The 20,394-nt window shown below is 42.4% G+C and overlaps 1 protein-coding gene across 1 annotated transcript; it reads left to right on the plus strand.

Moving 5' to 3' along the window:
* The first annotated feature begins 1,225 nt into the window (after positions 1-1,225).
* Positions 1,226-19,574, plus strand: mllt1a (MLLT1 super elongation complex subunit a). The gene is given in 13 exon segments (XM_069718089.1): positions 1,226-1,335; positions 7,206-7,386; positions 8,058-8,140; positions 10,066-10,209; positions 10,873-10,998; positions 12,100-12,276; positions 12,279-12,770; positions 12,998-13,085; positions 13,280-13,391; positions 14,497-14,596; positions 15,246-15,314; positions 16,861-16,932; positions 17,160-19,574. Coding segments are annotated over 13 exon segments (1,785 nt in total). The 5' UTR covers positions 1,226-1,323; the 3' UTR covers positions 17,289-19,574.
* The last annotated feature ends 820 nt before the right edge of the window (positions 19,575-20,394 follow it).

Consider the following 20,394-nt stretch of genomic DNA (forward strand, 5'->3'; position numbering starts at 1 on the left):
TTTTGAGCGGCAGGGGAAGGGGAGGCACCGGGCCAGTGAGAGAGTGGTGACCTTCTGTCACATAGCTGAGGCCCGATAATCTCACATCAAAGTCTGAGCACTGCAGAGACTTGACTGCAATGGGCCCTCACTCTCTGAGTCTGTATAAAAGAAATGTCTTCAGTCAGAAAATGAAATGTTTGAAAGCGAAGCTGGTACACTCTGACAATTAAGACATGGCTCAGGAAGCTCCCTACGAATACCTGTGGAGTTAGAGATACCAAAACATCTGCAGATATAGCTACCCAACTTCATTTGAGTTAATTTGTTGGATGTGTTATAAAAACAGGGTTTGCATGCTTGAAGTAATTTAAATTATATTGATATGCTTCACAGATCATATTAAGTGAAACACAAAAAACACTTCATTGCCAATAAGATAAAAATCTTGCCTTCAAAATATTTGTGACACAATGCTCTTACAGTAAAGTAAACATTTTTTTTTAAAGTTATTGTATTTTTGTATTGTTATTATTATTAAGTCATTAACATGCTTTAGCAGTACTTTAATGTTGCCGTTTGTGGCGGTATAGCACATTTTAACTGGTCTACATACAGTTTGGTGTGTTTTATAAGCTTACAAGTAATTACATTTTTGAATAAATGTGTCATAAAAAGCTAAATGTGCACCATAAGTATAGTACTTGAGTAAATGTACTTAGTTACTTTCCATCACTGCTGGTCAGTGAGTTACCTATGGTTTTATGAGACGTTTTTTGGGGGGATATGAGATCACAGAGAAGTTTATTCATATTTTGACTGTGCAACATCCTGAAAAAATGCACGAGTGAATTTAGAAAATGTAAAACAATTCACATTTTTGTTTTTGTTTGATATGAGCCTAATTGTTAATATTATGGATTTTCCACTTACCCCACTAATAGTAATAGCTGAAATGGGAAACAAATACAATCGAACTCCGATTAATCAATTAGCATCATGTGCATTTTACAATTGAAACAGAGTCGTAGCCATTGGGACAGGCTCGCTGTCACTCGAGAAAACCACCAGAAAATGCTTTAATTGTATTTGCAGCTCCGGGGCCGCCCCGCCCCCCGCGCGCTCCGATTGGTACCTTTCAAGAGTGCTTGAATTTGCCGCTCTCCGATTGGCCGAGAGAGCTTTCTGTTTTGGTTGCCTGCCAGCAGCCGTCTGGAAGGGGAGGGGAAGCCGTCTGCCTTCCGCTTCTGGGCTGGATTGACACACAATGAGGAGCGGAGGCTGGGGAGACGCTCCACAAACGCCGCTGTAAATAAATACAACAATCACTGAGGCCAGAAAAACATGGAGAACCAGGTACTGTGGCTTTTGTGTCTCCTTACGGACTGTGAACTTTTCAGGGTGAAAATGGCAGCCGGCTGCGCGCTGGCAGGGCAGGAATGAATCCTCTGTTCTGGTCGCCAGAAGAAGAAGAAAAAAAAAAAAAAAAAAAAAAAAAAAGCTCCTGCTGCTAATGAACTCGTAGTTGTTTGGCTCTGGAGCTATGCTAGCTGGGCACTCATACATCGGTATTTACCGCTAGCTAGCCTCCAAGCCCACCGCACCATTCAAGCACCCGCTCCGCATTAGCCGGAGCCCGCGACCGGGCGCACAAAGAGATCTACGGCTGCAACCGTAAATCCGGTCTGCTGCCTTTTAAACGGCGCCAGCACGTTGTTTAAGCGCCCCGAGGACCGATTTAAGTCGAGGTTTTGGTGTGGCTAAAGCTAAGCTAATCTACCTATGAGGAGAGCGTCGGCCGTGGGCTAAAGGCTAAGGAGCCGCTACGAGGCGCCGGGGAAAAGATTTGTCCTCTCCAGGTTGGTCTGGAGAAGGCGGGGTGTTGCCTCCTGCTGCTTACCGGCCTCAAAACCTTTTAACATAACAGGGGATAATAAAACCGGGAAATCTGCACGCTTTACCCCTCTTGATTATCTTTGCCTTGTTTGCCAAAGACTTGGTTAATACTCACCCCCACATTCACGGCTGTGGACTTAAAATGCAATGCAGCGTGGTGTAAAAGATGATTCTCTTGTGGGGCAAATGTTCAACTTGAATTCATTGGCAGAGCATTTAAAAGCGAGGAACCCGGAATATATATATATATAAAAAAAAAACATAATTGTAAGGCTCGGTCTGCAAAAACCTTTTGATCTTGCAACACATTTGATACTATTGCATGTAGAAATTTGCACAGTTAAGATTTATGCCATCATAATCAGGGTGCATAATTTATTTTGCAGAAAACAGAAGTGGGCAAACCAAATTACATGTCTGCTAACTGTGGAAGGGGATACAACTTGAGAATGGGTTTCTCTGTGAATGCCTGAGGTTATTCAGGACTGTATTTCAGATGGTTAGGCCACACACACCCATGGAAAGTGGCTCAGCCACTTTCTTGGAGCGAGTCTCCATTCAACGTTGAACCCTTTGAAGTTTTAACTACATCTGTGGAAGTGCATCCAGAGGAAGTCTTCTGCCACAAGTTAAAAGAACAGCATGCTTCTGTGATGCGTTTGACTTTTGTTACACGAGAACGATTTGCATTTGATGTTTCAGCCTTATTGGACAAACACTATATGCAAGCGTATTGGTTTAATTCTACCATAACGGAGTTCATCCTGTTTACTTCTTGTTAGAACGGTCTCAGATTGGTGTAGTTGTTATTTTTTTAAGGCAGTTTGTGGTCTTATTCAATTATATTGCTTTGTACTAGCAGGTTTTTTTTTTTTTTTAATATTTCTGGTGTCATTGACAAGTAAACACGATCATGTTAAGATATGTTAATAGGCATTCGTTTTAAATAGATACGTCAGACTTATAAGAGATTCGAGTTGATTCTGTAAATGTTGTATTTGAATTGACTTCATCGCAGCATCACGGCACAGTTGGACGGCAGCTCGATGAGTCAAACGGCTTCATGCATGGACAGTAAAGTAGAGTCATGACTTTGTGCAAACACTCAGAGCCATTCTGCTTTCTTATGGTCAGATCTGTGTGGATGAACACTTCAGACGCGATGAGCGGTCGGCATGCCGCTTTTTAATAATCCCCACACACTCAGTCACACACCGTCTTTCCAATACTCCCCTGTTTTCGTTAGGTGCTGCACACAGGCTATTTGTGACTCCCCTGTCACTCTTGGGGATTGATCACTTTCCAATACAAGTAACTGTCTCACCTCCTATTTGTGTCATCTTGCACATAGTTGAGTTTAGGAAGGATTGAGCTTTGCCAAAACACAGCTGCTGACAAGACTGCGTGTTTGCGTGTGTCCCCTCTTAGGAAAACTTTCTGACTTTTATTTTAATCGTTTATTAGCTGGAACAGATTAACATGGTCATGAGGGATGTTATTTACATGGCAGCTGGGAGTTCATTGTTTTCATGGGAGCCAGTGTGTCTGCCAAAAATTGTATTTCCTCTCAAATGGAGCTCTGTGTGTGAGAAAGAGAGAGCGGGCATGCATGCATCATTTCAATATTAACAGCTTTGTGTTATTTGTTTTTGTATCCACTGCATTGCCTTTGATAGAAGTTGGTTAAATAAATACGCGTCTCCACACGTCTGTTTGTCCATCTGATATTAGAGGATATGAAGGATTCAGAAAACATTGTTTTTAGATGTTTGTCTCCGATGTTTTCAATCCGTGTCCATCTCCATTCCATCAGTGTCATTTTCATTTCACGTGTGTATTATTCCAGCTTTATGTTGTCATAATGTTGTTTCAACTGTCTGATTTGTGGGAGTAATTAGTCCGTTCTGTTAGACTCACTGTGTGTTTCTAACATCCTGCTTTGTTTCATATTTTCAGGCCGTTTGAATTTTCATTATCTGTCTGCATTTTCTCAAGTTCAAAGGATTAGTCAGTTAATAATTTAGTAATTGATCTTCACTTGTAGCCATTTCTATAGCAAAAACTGTCAAACAATTGCCTTTTACAGCTTCCGAAATGTGAGAATTGGATGTTTTTTTATCACTGTAAGTTTGATATCTTTTGATTTTTGCATATCTGGTTGGACAAAAACAGACATCTGAAGATTCCACCTTAGATTTTGGGAACTTTCAAAAGTCACATTTCAGACATTGTGTAGTGTAAATGATGAATGATTTAACCAAGAAAACAATACATAAATTATACTATTGTATGATATTATATTCTACTATATATTAGTACAAGGACAGAAAATTGGTGTATATTTTCATAGTGGCTGAATCATTAGAGTCAATATTCCTACACAATTAATTGATAATAACCATCATAATTAGTTGCATCCCTAGTATTACTCTATATATTCCATATTTGCTCGTCTCAATTTCAGGAAATGGCCTTGTATAATTATCTAGAGTAACATCTACAGATGTTTTATTTTGTCCAACCAACAGTCAGTTTGCCAGTTTACAAATATTCTCAGTTTACGTCACAGGAAAGCAGCACATTCTCCCTCCTAACCCTGGAAATTATGAATATGTGGCGTTCAACAATCATTCAGTCAGCAGAATAGCTGCTCATTAATTGTCTGCGTATCAGCTAATCAACAAATTGTCTCCACTCTAATTTCTCAGCCTCACGTTGCCTCTTGGCTCTTATTTTTGTGATTATTGGCAGATATTCCATGTAGGGATGTAGCTAATTATTTTGTTCATAATCAATTAATTTGTTGGTTATTCTCTGAATGAATCATTTATAAATTGTTATGACCTAGGAAAAATAAAAAAATAAAAAAATGTTTTCCTGTTGAACAGTCCAAAATCCTGAATATATTTATTTTACTGTCATATGTGACAAAGAGACTAATAAATCATCACATTTTATAGGCTTAAAGAAAAAAAATGAAATGATCAGTTATCAGAGTATATTTTCTGTCAATTTTCAATTGATTAATTTTGGACACATTTTGGTGGCTCACTCCAGCTTTGTATTGTCATGCTTTGAATTTATTGTTTTCATTTCTGAATGAATCACTAGAATCACTCTAGAATCACTGTCTTCCTCTTTGGCTCATTGTGATGCTGATTTTCATGTTTTACTTATCACTGGTTTTTGAGGACTCCTCAGCGGGAAGGGGGGGTGCTGATGGTCGGAGGGACTACAGGGCTGCTCGCTGTGGGTGTGGTGGTGTCTGGAGTTTAAGGGCATTACTGCCACAGAATGGCTGGGCAGAGTGCCAGGCAGGGAGGTGTGTGTGTCTGTCTGTGTGTCTGTGAGAGAGTGAGCTGGAGAGTGCCAGACCAGCTCATCTCAATCCCGTCCCGTCTAATCCCCCCACTCGGTCCCAGCTCACGAGCTGCTCAGTGCGGGGGCCAAATCCCCACATTCTTCAGTCCTCCCCTGGACATAAAGTGCCTTTCTGTCCCCCACCCCTCCTCGCCGCCACCCAGTCCCAGTCCCCGTCCCTCATTCCCCTTTGCACTCGAGCTCCATAGCCTCTTCACTTAGCCTCCTCCACGGGCCAATCACCACCAGCACAGTGTCATTTTCGTGGCCTGCCGCTGTCATTGTTCTTGGGAGACAGAGGTAGCCCAACAACGCGGCCCTCTTCTGGACAAACCTTTTGAGATCAGTCGGCTCTGGCAGCTAATCACTCCCATTCCTCTGGGAGCGTCCCGACACCAGTCCGGCTTTGTGTTCGTCCAGGCCGTCTCCTCTCGAGTATCAAGTCCTCGGACTCGGAGCCGAGATTCAAAGGTTTTGTTCAAGGTGGAATCAGGAACCAATGAATAATGGCGCTTCGGATTAATCTCACCACTGGCTTTGCTTATGTTTATTTCATAAGCTACAAGGTGTGTTTGCTGCTGTAATTTATCACTGCCAGGGACAAGGATGAAGTCCGGAGCACAGAGCTTTGATTTACGGTCATTTTCATTATCGATCGGTTTGATTGAATTTCCTCGATTTATCATTTAGTACATAAAACAGCCGAACAGTGAAAAGAGGGCAGTTTCCCATCGGCCAAGCGACCGTCTTCAAACAACTTATTTTCTGATGATATAAAACAGAAAAACAAGAAATTCTGACATTTAAGAAGCTGGAACCAACAAATGTTTTCCATGTTTTTAAATGAAAGTACGACTTAAAAAATGAATTATCAAAATTGTTCCAGACTGACGGACTGTTTCATTTGATCGACAAATAGTCTCTAATCTACATATTGTGGAGTCATTTGATCCGTGACCATGTATCATATTGTATAAGCTCCTGGTATGTTTAATTTGTTACAGCTCTGCATACATATTAATGAAGTTCTTGTTCCGTTTACATCACTGTAATTTAAACGCACCTGTGAACTATTAAAGTAAAGTTTACTGACCTACTAAATAATTAATTGACTATGGAAATAGTTGCGATTAATCTTCTTTTGATGAACTAATTAAATACTCGACTAATTAATAGTTTCAGCCTTACATTAGTAGGACAATTAACAGTAAGATATTACATTAGTAATGAGGACGTATGGCAAACCTATCTAAAATTGGGTTAACCATATTTACGATTACTCCTTTTACTCTGAAATGTATTTACTGCATTAATTCTCAGAAAATGTCACATTATGTGATGATATCTTATCGAAGTTCAATTTTAATGAACATTTTTCCTTTTTGAGAACAAACAAGTAATCCATTCATTAGCAGATTAGTAAATAATTGCAAATTAGGAGTGTCCTTTGCTGTACAGACAGTAGACCTCTTGAATTCAAATTTGTGATTTTGGGCAACACAGATAATACAGACTTGACTCATAATGATTGTAGGAAAGGTGGGATAAACCCATTTAAATTTATGTCTACAGATCTTTTAGTTTCTTTTTTGTTTTTTAGTCTGGCATATTTCATTTGTGACATAAATCCTCAGAATAATACGCAAGCTCTCAGGCTGGTAACATGAGTATAGGCTAAAGAAAAGGATTAAATCTCCATGTAAATGAATCAACATGTAGGTTAATGTCTAAAAGAAGAAGAAAAAAGGCTGAAAGCATTTACTTTGCTCTGCTCTCCTCTACATGTACACATTGTCATTAACTTGGTTGATCTTCATCAGATTTTTGATCAGCATGAATCTATTGCTTCTCAATCCTTCCCCTGTAATTCACAATATGCTTGTTTCTGGTTTGTGTATGCGCATCCTTTCCTTGTAAAGTAACAAACAGAAAGTATTTGATCTGTTTGTTTCTATCTGTCTCCCTTTCAGTGCACAGTGCAGGTGAAGCTGGAGCTGGGCCACCGAGCCCAGCTGAGGAAGAAAGTGACATCAGAAGGCTTCACCCACGACTGGATGGTGTTTGTCCGAGGGCCGGAGACCGGCAACATCCAGCACTTTGTAGACAAGGTCGTCTTCCGCCTGCACGAGAGCTTCCCCAAACCCAAGAGAGGTAGGACGCAGCCACTCGGCTCTCTGCAAGTCGAGTTTATTTTTACTGCATAAAACATGATAAGAAATTCAGCACGAGATGCTCAAAACACACAGGGATTAAAAAAATGCTCATAAAAGAAAGGGTTTGAATGAAAACATGGAGGGAGGAAATGGTTTTTCTGTGCTTCTTTTGGGTATACGGATTACACATTTCATCCTGGGGCTCTTGTCTCACCAGAAATAGATCAGATTTCTCAATTTTGAATATGAAGTTGTTTATAAGAGGTCAAATGGTTCAGTTTGATTCATCCACAAGTAAATTTTTGCTTTTACATCTCTGACTCTTTAATGAATGAATCCGCTAACATTTAATCTAAAATATAACTAAACTTGATGCAATAATATCCTGACCCCCAAGGCAGATTCTGTCTCTGTCAGCATCACTATCAGCTGTTTTTATTATTATTATTAAAATGTTTATTAAATGTTTACTAAACATTTCCATGTTGTTCATCTTCATTGTAATATATAGATTTAAATGTTACCTCATTTCTTTCTGATCTCATGTTGTGACAGATTTGTTTGTTTGTCAGTAATCTTTACAATATATTTGTTTATCCCATCAACTTAATGTGAATGAAATATCTCTTCAACAAGTGTTGCCATTAATAAGTCCATGTTTGTTTGCAGTATGCAAGGAGCCTCCGTACAAAGTGGAGGAATCGGGCTACGCAGGCTTCCTCATGCCCATCGAGGTTTACTTCAAGAACAAGGTGAGAGAGACCGGACACGGGTAATAAACTGAGCTCTTTATGGGTTTCTCTGTGTGGATACTGCATTAATAGACAAGAAATTTAGGCTGTAGGTCAAGGAAGTGACAGTGTGACAATAACGTAATAATTCAAATGGATTGACATTACAGAAGGAAGCAGGAAATGTTTAATGCGGTCCTGAGTAATTTGTGTGAATAGCATTTTCGCCATCACAGAATTACAGGATACGCAGCATGTTGGTATAAAACTGCCACTGAGAAGACTGTCTCCTCTGATCCTGCTACATGTGTGATACCGTCTTTATGACCCCTGTTCTACGGGTAACAACAACAACAACAACCTCCGAGATAGCAACCAGCACTCTGAAAACGGCAAATTTTGACAAAGATTTGGATCACACGATAAGGCAGGTCTGCTTGGGATTGAACCATTTAAATGCCAGAGCTCGCATCCCCAATTGTTCCACCAACACGAGTCTCCCTTTCGACACAATTGTTCAAGGCTACTGTCGTTGCATCCGGGGCTCAGCGTCACCCAAGACAATTGTGATAAGTTTAAAGACAAAAAAAGCCAGAGCATGTTTTCATCCCTACAGTATAACAGAATGATATATGGGTGCAGGTAGATCATTCTCCAGCGCTCGCACAACGTGGTGAAGACAGGTCTGTCTATACGGGACTACAGCATCTAGTCTGTAATAGCCACAATACACCACTAGTACCTACAGCCTACAGGGTCTTTTACAGGGTCTTTTAGGGCTCTTAAGTTTCTCTGTTGTCATATTGGATCCCAAACAGGCCGTTATGTTGGTCTTAGCATGATTGAAAATTATACTTTCAATCAAAAGTCAAGCTTTACACTGAGCTGTTAAGAGAATAAAAGCAGACGCATTTTAAAATTCGAGGAAGCTGCGCAGGAGGACCAGAGTTTGTAGGAAAACTGTTAAGTGACTGCATCTGTAATTATTACCATAGTCAGGGTGAGAAATTACCCACATACACACCCTAGATGGGATTCAAATCACTCACCACAGGTAATGTCCAAATGAGCCCACCTCCCTTAGAGAAATAACTCCACTCTGAATGGTTGTTTAGAGGACCTTTACATGCTCACAAGAATTTGGGTTATAAGGAGAGATGAGGTCTTTCCAGTAGTAATCTACCCGTATCAATCAGGTTAAGTCCTTAACTTGATAAAGACAACTGGGTTTCCCTTTTACTTGATGTGTCCAAAATCAGGTTACTCTTTAAAACCAGGAGTAATCACATTACTTAAGTGCAAATTAACACAGTGATGGCTCAGAACCTCTGATTGACCAATATATTTAGGAAAATCTACTCTTCAGTAGGTTAGATACTCATTCTTGTTCATCAGATTGTGTTCGTTCGAAGTCATGGAAATAAAACAAGCACATGCTTTTATACTGGCAGCTTTACGTCTGCATCAGCCATTTAAAAGAATGAAGCACTCTACTCTCATTTCAAGATAAGTGCCAGGCTTAAGAAGTGTGTGCACATTAGTGTACCATCATCTACTGCACTTCTTTATAGTATTGAACCTCTGGACTGCATCCAAAAAACTGCTACATCCTCCTTTTCTGTGCAGTTAACTAATACACGACAGACAAACCTGTCAGGGTGATCAAAGAAACATGTAAAGGGAAGAGGAGAGCAACCATTAATCCATCATCACTCGTACAGAAATACTTTTTTGTTTACAAAATCTCTGAAGAGCATCTTAATGCATTTTCCTCAGCTTCAATTTTCACTCCGCAGCTCCTCAGGAATATCTCTTATCAGACGTCCAGCTATTTCATTCAGCTTGTTATTATCATGTGTTGTGAAGGGTGTCGCTGAGTGTGCGTAAAGAGCATCAGCACAGAAAGACAAACAAAGATTTCACACCTGCTTTTCTCTTCCCTTCAGGAGGAGCCAAAAAAGGTGCTTTTCAACTATGACCTGTTTCTTAATTTGGAGGGCAACCCACCGGTCAACCACCTGCGCTGCGAGAAGCTCACCTTCAACAACCCCACCAAAGAATTCAGGAAAAAGCTGATCAAAGCTGGAGGGGTGAGGCTGCCCGACACACCGGCTCACTGTCAGGCTGACTAACTGGGGGCTCGATGGCCGACTAGAAACAGACAACGACCACATACTGTGTTTTACCCTGGATTCTCAAATAGAGATGCCGGTTCTGGAAGTCCAATATTTAAATCCTCAATGCAGGGCATCTGCAGGTCCTGAAGAATCTTGAGGAGCATTTCATTCTTAAAAAAAAATTTTAAAAAAGGCTTCAGAAAGTATTAAAAAAAAAACTTAAAGTTTACTTTCAAATGTCTTAAAATCTATATTTTTCTTTCATCAGACCATCAAAAATGTACACCACAATTTCTAAATCCATCTGAAATTGACCCAGTATCTGAAAGTGACTGTTAGCCATGGACATCACAGAGTTTTAAGCCTTGTGATTGGATACTTGTTGTTCAAATGCTTCTTACATCTTCTAAATTTTCATGTTTTAAAAAAAAAAAAAATTATACTGATTGAGCTCAGTTTCTTGTCAATCTAAATCATAGAATAACTCCAACTCACAGTGCCTGGAAAAAGCTAATGAACTTCCGGATCCAAGAGACTCCAGAAACACACTTCCTGTTTTGCCGTTGATTTGTGATGTAATGGCAGTTTTAAAGACGAACAGATAAGCTTCATAACTGTTGTCTCTGCAATTTCCAGGTATTGGTGGTCCCTGAGGGGGCTGAAGCTGTGTCGAGGCCCAGCCCGGACTACCCGATGCTCCCCACCATCCCCCTCTCTGCCTTCTCAGACCCCAAGAAGACCAAGACCTCTCATGTGTCAAAGGTTGGTGAAGTGCCCAACAACAGTATGGATATATGCCATCAACAAAATCATTAAATCAGCCTTCAGAACAGGCTTACTCAGGCTACTAATCATTACCAGCTGTTTTTGAGCATCTGTATGCAGAATTACTCAGCCTGCTTATCTGCCAGGAGAGAGGACACATCAGGACACAACAGGAAATTGACCCCTTTACATTTTCCAGAGTCGCCTCAGTTGTTCTATTAACTTCTGTCAAACCAGTACAGTACAGACTGTGACAAATGACTGTATTCCCCTAAACTTCCCTTTCATTTTAATATTAAATACATGTGTCTTCAATCCACATTATTATTGTGCCATGAGTTGGCATGTGTTGAGCACCAGTTTGAGGCAGAGTGAGGACTTGGTTTCATCCAGCTGTGTCCATCTGCTGACTTAATACAGCCCATCAAAGAAGCTTCTGAAGACACGCTCTCCAGTCATTCAATACATACGGAGGCTTACTTTTAAAATGAATGACTTTTTAATAAATTAATCCAATTTGAAAACCTGTAAAAGTGTTTGCTGATAAGTGGGTGGACAGTGAGGCAATAATATTCTTCACCAGAGGAGCTCTTTTAAAAGCTGCTCCTGTGACTCTGTGGTGTTTTTTTTTTTTTGCACATTTGCTATATTACTATGACCATAAATGTGCTCATTGACAGCCTTCAAGTTAAGTCTCATCTCATTTGATTTAAGGTTGTATTAGGCTCATAGCGTGAAGCTATAGTGGCTCATTGGTGCTATGAAAAGCCATGTGTTATGAAGGTATGAAAATGATGTATTTAGATTCAAAGCAATGCCGTGCCCTCGTACAGCAAAGCTGCCAGCCAGACTATTTTTCTGTTTACATTTATTTACTGAGACTGTTATTGCTTTGGCTGAAATTCGCCCTGACCAAAATGTCTAGTTTGACATGACATCCACAGCAAATAATATGATTACATTACATACCAGACTAGAAAGCTTAGGAGGTGACGATACACTTGAATTCCTCGATTAGGACTTTGAGCTGCTGAGCATGTGTCCTGTTTTGAGTGTTTCAAGAGTGTTGATGACGCTGCCAATGTTTTCTCTCTCCAGGAACCCAGCAAAGAAGGAAGTGGTGGCAGCAGCAAAGGACCCAAACCACACAAACTGACCAAGGAGCATCGTGAACGGCCTCGAAAAGACTCTGAGAGCAAAGCCACGTCGAAAGGAGATAACGACCGAGATGGAAGCAGCAAGAGTGGCCGCGATCCTTCCTCTTCCTCGTCGTCGTCTTCAAAAAGCCGACAGAGATCAAAGTGAAAGATGAAGTTAAGGTTCTCCCCAAGGCGGCCTTCAAGGAACCTAAACTCACCCTGAAGGAATCAAAGATGGAGGGCATGTCTCCTAAAGGAGGGGGGGCTGGGAGCGGAGGGGGTGGCGGGGGAGGAGGAGGCGGGGGAGGAGGAGGCGGGGGAGGGCCTGTAGAGTCCAAAGCCCCGGGGAAACGACCCTCCACGGTGGAGTCTCCCAAACCCAGTGCTAAGAAGCAGAAGAAGGGCAGCTCCGAGGGGCCGAAGGTGCCGGCCGGCGGGGCCTTCACAGGAGCTTCTCCCCGTGTCTCCTCCTCGTCCGCAGCCAGCCAGTCGTACGCCGAGAAGAAACCTCCGAAGGAAAAAGGTCGCTGGGCAAAAGGCAAGAATGACACACAGGAGCTGAAGGAGCCCAAGAAACCTCCAGAGTCAGAAGAGTCGAATTCAGAGGACGAAGCATCCTCAAAGTCAGAGGTACAATGACGAGACACAAGTTTAAATCTAAATAATAGACGTGACAGAGATGCAATGAGCAAATTATTTTATAATGCCATGCTGCTTTTATTTGAGGCATAATAGTTACCTCGTGTTGAGTCTGTACCTGAGACTGTTCTTTATTTACGTCCTGTCAACTTTCTTATATTCTGTACATCTCCTTCGTCTCTCTGACTCATCATTTTCTTCTTCTTCTCTTACAGCAGTCGGCTCCTTCCAGTCCTTCCAACTCCAGTTCCAGTTCGGACTCTAGTTCAGACTCAGACTTTGAGCCCGGACAGAAACAAGGACAAGGTACGGCTCTTTCACATTGTTTTCATCAGAAGGTGTTAAATTTGCGAGAGGAGGCGAGTTTGTCACAATTTGATGGCACTTACTTCTGTGCTGAGGTCCCCTTTAACAGAAGTGACACAAGTTGAGCGATGTTCTGAATTTTGGAAGATACAAATGTTTTAGATGTTGTTTAGGTGACTCTGCTTGTCTCTCAGGGCCGCTGCGATCGATGGTGGAGGAGATCCAGTCGGAGGAGTCGGACGATGACGACAGCAGCTCGGAGGAAGAGACGCCCATCAAGACAAACCCGCCCAACCGCGACTCTCGGTCAGTCTTCCCAAAGCTCCCTCTCTTGAGTTTCAATTGGCATACCTCTGTACTTTCACTTGCTGTTTTGAGCGCATATATACATTCACACTGACACGTATGGCAACATGCAGTGTACAAAGAGTATCCGGATCGTGTACTTGCACCGGTCAAAAAAAATGGGCAAACGTTGGATCCTTCTCACCCTCAACTGTTGCCGTCTTGGCTACATAGTTGAAGGGGACGGGCCAACAACTTCTTTTGAAACTGCTGAAAGCAGCGGAAGCTGCAGCCGTTGTAGCAAACACGACGCTCCACAAATGGTAGTTTTGTTGCCCGACTGATACTGGATATCGGGAGCCGATATCAATATTAGTGACTAAAAAAAAGCTCGATATCAATGTTTTGGCCGACATTCATTATATGTGTGGTATACACTTAAGTTAACTAAGGATGACTTTTTTTTTTTTTTTTTTTTTGTAATGATACCTCAAATGTAGTTATTAAACATGTTGACACTGCTGACAAAGTTATGTAATGGAGACAGGATATGTTGCAGTGTATTGTACACACTGACATCAGTGCACTCAAACAGGAAACTATACTGGGAGGTCAATAAAATATACACAAATAGAAAAGATTTTTTTTTTTTCTAATTTACCCCAACTCCTCTTTTTGGCTTATGTTATGTAAAAAAAAAAAAAATACTGATGTATCTGTGACGGAACAACGTCCTAAAATCATACAGCCAATTTATAAGTTGGGCTGTAGAAAGTTGTACACATCCACACAAATGTGTTTAAAAGCACCACCATACGGTTGTTGGATAGATGCCATCAATGTGTCTGTGCGTGAAACGGAGGACTCGAAAAACACGTTTATTTCTGGGGGAAATCGCCAAACAAAAGCCAGCCGATACGTTAGCGGGTGGTGCATTCAAACGTAACGATCCTTTTTGGCGAGGACACAACCGCCGTGTTTGATCTGAGACAACGTGCACTTCACAGGCAAGTGTGCTAATATGCGGCGTATGACACAGAGGTATCCGAGATGAGACCTACTACACGTGTCCTGTGTGTCGGCCTGCGTGTGACTGACCTCTGACCTTACCCTGTACCCCCGTCAGACTCAGCCTGGACAGCGAGAGTGACAGCAGTGACGGCTCGCACCGCCCCAGTCGAGACCCCGCCCCGCCCCCGCAGAAACACAGCTCCTCCAACAACAAAGTGAGTCACACGGACCTCATTTTGCTGCATGCTTTCAGTGATGTATTGAACGGAACTGAATCGGTTTCAGACAATCAACACTCGGACCACAAAAAAAAAAAAACTTTTGCTGTTGCAGGAACCGGGGTGTGTACGTTTCCTCCGTCTGGTCTGATTTAAATCGGATTTAATCACTCCTTTTGTGCAGTTTAAAATAACGTTTATCATTAATAGTTTTGTATCATTAAATGCCGAAAGAGTGATTTACAGAGCGGTTTAATTTCAGTAACAATGTTTTCATATTGCCGAGTTTTTCCTTGGCATGAACATTAATTTCCTCAATCATTATGGTGTTTAATTTTGTGGTTTTGTGTGTAAAATTAGCCTGGGAATTTTCTTCCGCGTGTTTAAGGAAGAATTAAACTGTACCAGTGTCAGGCTTTAGTTTAGCAGAGAGGATTCATTGTGAATTTCAAGACATGCTGTATTTTTTATTTCAAAATAGCCCGAAGACATTCAGCAAACAGGAATAGAAACCAGAGCTGTGCAGCACTGCAACAGGCTTCCACTTAACCTTTCATCTGTATTAACTGCTTCTTCAACATTTTCTGTCTTCCTTTACCTCTTTTTTTTTTTTTCCTGTGCTCTCTCTCTGATCTCTGTGCTGCAGGTGTCAGTCAGAAAGAGTCCAGATTCCTCGTTTCGCTCAGAGAAGGTGATGAAGAAGGGATACGACAAGGTAGGAAGGGTAAATCAAACTTTTTATGCTTAAACTCACACACACACACACACACACACACACACACACACACACACACACACACACACACACACACACACACACACACACACACACACACACAGTGTTTAGTCAACGTTCAGCATTAATGCATTCAAGATGCAGTAATGACCAGGGAATTGATCCAGCTGTGCAGACGGACTTTGGCCTTTGAACCCCTGAAAAGAAATCTTTCCTTTCTTCTTTGTAACCGGATGATTAAAGTTGTGATGAAGTGAAGCTTTGCTCAACAGATCTTGCATCAAGCTTTCACATTAAAACATCTGCTGAGGAGAGACAGAGAAGCTAAATCCCTCTGAGTAAAGGTCGCCTTCAACAAGATGTCCAAAGTTAAAAGCTTGACGTACCTCTTTTTCCTGGTCCATTATTTTTGTGTAAAAAAAAAAAAAAAAACGCAGGTAGAACAGAGCAGCAGACATGTCTCGTTCTGGTGTTGGTCAGGTGAAGTTTATATACAGTACTGTGCAAACGTTTAGTAAATATGAAGTGAGGAAGTTACAAAAATAATATCATCAATTTTTATATATAAGCTAAGTTTATAAAGTAAATAAGCACCGTTTGCCTTTAAAACAGCATTGATTCTCCGCGGAACGCGTTCACACAACTCGGCAGGACGAGTGTTTCAGGCATCGTAGAGAACGTCCCACAGTTCTGGTGAGGATTTATGGCATCTCTCTTCATGTACCCGACTGATGATGCCTTCAAGTTTACCGTCTTCACAAAAGGTGTCCTTGTGAACACCAGTCTTTGGTGGTGTTCCCAACCTCGGAGCTCTGAGCTTTCTGAAAGCTCATCGAGTTCTCAAGTTGTGATGTATTTGCTGTCGTTTACAAAAATGGTGGAGGCCATGTACGTTAATTATTCGTTTGGAGGATAAAGTAATATTTCAAAATTGTAGGCGTATAGAGTTGATGTTCCAAGAAGCCTCATCATCTTCCAGTCATTAGGCCTTTGCGTTTTCTGCATTAACATTACATTACCCTTTGCAGGGTGAGAAGTGCCCGTCAGCACCCGATCTCGATTCAAACTTGGGAGCTACTTTTTTTTTTTTCCTCCCACTGATTTTGTGATGTGCTGCTCAGATTAATCGCTGCGACGCTAAGATACGCCGTCGATCAATCAATCACTGACACCTACCCAGCTCAATCAGACACATCTAGTCTCTTTATCAGTTTAGTAACATTGTGACTCATCAAATTGGTGCATGTGGCTGTGGAATATGTCGAGCCACTGCTGGGTCTCCCTGATGCTGAAGAAATCCTTCTTATTATTCAGTCAAGGTAGAGCGTCTTCACTATAAAATACTGCAGCACACCGTAGCTTAAAGCCCTCAGCGGTGCTTATTTCCAGATTCACAATTTTACATCCAACATCCACACAGTAAAACAACCAAATCATTAAGAACAGGTCATTTTGACTCCCTTTTTCTTGCACTGGTAAACTCTGTTGACCATGTTCGCTCTCCTCTCTAATCTCCTACCTGCAGGCCTACACAGAAGAACTGGTGGACCTCCATCGCAGACTGATGGCATTAAGGGAGCGTAATGTTCTGCAGCAGGTGCGTGCTCAGACCTTCTCTTGTCTGTTTGATGACCGTCACGGAGTGTTTTGTTGTTCAAATTGATTTCATTACTGTAAGCTGAATACAAAACGGTTTGGATAAATGAAAAAAAAATTAAATGAGTGGCTTGCATTTTCTAAACTTGATGCATCATGTCTGCAGAAATTGTTTATAAAAGTTTGACCGTGATGAATGTTCTTTAATTGATCTTCCTTCTCTGTCAGATTGTCAACCTGATCGAGGAGACGGGCCACTTCAACGTGACCAACACCACCTTTGACTTTGACCTCTTTTCACTGGACGAGTCCACTGTCCGCAAACTACAGAGCTACCTGGAGGCGACGGCCACGTGACAGGAAGTGGAAGCCGGCGTGTGGATGGCGGCGGCAGCAGAGGAGGGGGAGGTAGCCTCGGCGGTGCGTCTCCTCTTTAAGGAGGAGGCGAGCAGCCACGTCTGTCGCAGCCCTTTCACAGGCCTGACTGAACCATCGAACAACTACCACACAAACAGAAACACACGAACAAACACAAGCACACACAAAGACACGACACCACCTTCACAAGATGCTGGGGAGAGAACCGGAGGTGGAGGAGGAGGAGGAGGAGGAAGAGGAAGAGGAGGTGTGGAAAGGAGCGCGGGAGTCACTGAACTCCGTCTACAGTCAGGATTTTCACTACACGTCTCTTTTCTTGAATCTGTGCAGAGCTGTGGAATTCACCCCACACACCTCCCTCCACCCTCCTGCACTCATATTGCTCCCGCCTTCGCAAACCTAATACTTCCCCTCCTCCTCCTCTTCCTCTTCTTCCTCCCCCTCACATGCACACTCCTTACTCGGCAGAACACTCCAATTCACCCCCCCCCTGTTGTCAGCTGGAGCTCATTTCTCTCTCCACATACTCTTGAGTCGTGTGTGTGTGTGTGTGTGTGTGTGTGTGTGTGTGTGTGTGTGTGTGTGTGTGTGCGTGTGTGTGTGTGCGTGTGTGTGTGTGTGTGTGTGTGTGTGTGTGTGTGTGTGTGTGCGAGCACTGCTGAGGTTTAAGAGGAGATGTTGTCTTTGTGGTTACTGACTTCTCTTTGTTTGTGAAGCTCGAGCACAAACAACAGCCAGTTTCGTTCCTTCTCCAAGCACACACACACACACACACACACACACACACACACACACACACACACACACACACACACACAGATGCACAGATTCAGGGAGCACTTTACTCTGTTAGCCCCCCCCCCCTATTTAGTCAGTCTATAAACATTGAATAAATGTCTTATAACACACAATAATATGGCTGTAAACAGTATAAATGTTTATTAATACACTGAATTGGCTGAAATAAGACAGAGAACCTGCTTTCACTTTACTCCAGTTGTTTGAGATACTAAAATCTTAGAGAGGAGATATAAAAGCAGACTGTAAATCTCAAATTTGTGAAGCTTTTCATCACCCTGATCCTCGGTGTCATGTCAGGGTTTGGAAGAGGCCAACATTATTTTCTTTTTGTCTCTTTGAGCTGCTCATCATGTCACAGATGCTGATTCTCAACTGTCTTGACAGCTTTTGTGCCCGGTTGGTTTCTGCAGACTCATTTTTTTACTCGAGTTTTCCTTTGGGGCAGTTAAAAAAACAAAACAACAACAACACGTCACCTGATCCTTCACAAAGTCCTGCAGGTTAATGAAAAGTCAGAAACACGTTACGTGCCGACTGACTTCAACAACAACTCGGCACTGCAACAACCCATAGCAGCGATACGCTCTCCATTCATAAATAATATCTGATTTCATTAACATGCAGGTGTCAAGTCCTTGAATATAAGGTGCCTCCTACTGGTTAGACACAAGTTTCAATGGGAGAGATGGGGGGAGGGGGGGGGGCGATATTGTTGTGTGTTATTGTTCTCCAGGGAAACATCCAAAGTGTTGCTCTCCGTTCACCTGAAGTGAAGTGCCTCAAAAGACATGAAACAAATGAGAGCTGGATGGAGTGAAAGCTAAAGAAATGGTTCGACACGGTGTTCCCTCAGCTCCTCTTCATGAATGAATGGCGACAAATTAAAACACTGTTGTAAAAGGTGAAACGTCTCTTTATACGAGAAGTTACCTTGACAGCAAGTACGTTACAGTGTGTGTGCGTGTGTTGTAGAGCAGTTCTTCAATGTTAGCCGTGTTTATAAATGATAAATAGGGGAGGGGGTTAAAGTGAAGTGGTGCCCACATTCATGCACATGTTTGCCTCCCAGGTCCTTCCACTGAACACTGTACACGAAGACACTGAGAACGTGTGCTGTATGAGTGACTCCTTCGGGTGAGGTTTTTTTTTTTTTTTTTTTTTTTCGTCTGAACATCTGAAACCATATGTTCTGTTGAGTTTCCCCCTCCACTTCCTCGCACTGAAAGCTGAGCCTTGACCTCCTACCAACACCTCCTTCCCCCCTCGCCCCCCCCACACACACCTCCACACACACACACACACACACACTGAAGACCCCTCCTCTCCACCCTCCTCCTCCTCCTCCTCCTCCTCCTCTTCTTCCTCCCCCCCTTATTCCCATACTGGCATGCATGAAAGGGCTCGACTGCTCGCGGCCAGAGCAGTGGAGGATCACTCCTGAATTGCCTTCTAAGTGGTGGGTCGGGTAGCGGGGAGGGAGGGAGGGAGGGAGGGAAGAGGGAGGGGGGGGGGGTTTAAAAAGCCGTGAAAAAGTAGCCATACTTGTCTCCCAGAATCCAAAAATAAGAAAAATAGGGGCCACGCTTTTTTACATTTTATTTTTCTACAAGTGCATTTTGTGTATTTATTCCCAGATTGCGGTTAAAATAACCTGTGAGCTATGAATGTATATCGCTTTTACTTTTCTACGGCTAGCAACAGCCCCACTCTAGTGCCTTTTTCTGCGACTTGCAGTGTGAGGGGGGTGTGTGTGCGTGTGTGTGTGTGTGCGCTCTGTTAGTCATGCCCACACAGATTGAATACCGCCCCCCACCCCAAACCCCCACCCCCACCCCCTCTCCCAGATACCCCCTCCTGGGGGAAACAAGTGTTAATTGGGATGCCTGAATATCCAGTATTGTCTTAATGGCTTCCATCCCCGCTTCTCCTTTCCAGTGTCTTTGTTGTCCTTTTTTTTTTTTTTTTTTTTTTTTTAATCAATAATGTTTCTGTTCATCGAGCCCTCTAGAAGTTTCCAGATGACTATTTTTCATTGACGGTGGTCATGTTTTTCTGTTCTTGCTCTCCGAGATTAGGTTCAGTGTTCTTTTAAGAGGACGTGTCAGGTGACTGTGTGGTAGTTTTTAATTAGCTCTAGTAACAGTCGCTTTCAGCTGTGTTGTGTGTTCTGTGAGAGCGTTGTGGCTGTTGAAAAGGGTCCGGGCTCCCTCTTCAAGCGGTTTGAGGTATTTGAAGTGAAGGCGCGGCGTGTTTGATACCAAGTGACCATGGCACTCGAACAGCA

The sequence above is a fragment of the Brachyistius frenatus genome, unplaced genomic scaffold, assembly GCF_029030835.1.
Source record: "Brachyistius frenatus isolate BFR_SWC_R1_liver_20210118 unplaced genomic scaffold, ASM2903083v1 Contig_186, whole genome shotgun sequence".
NCBI classification, from domain to species: Eukaryota; Metazoa; Chordata; class Actinopteri; family Embiotocidae; genus Brachyistius; species Brachyistius frenatus.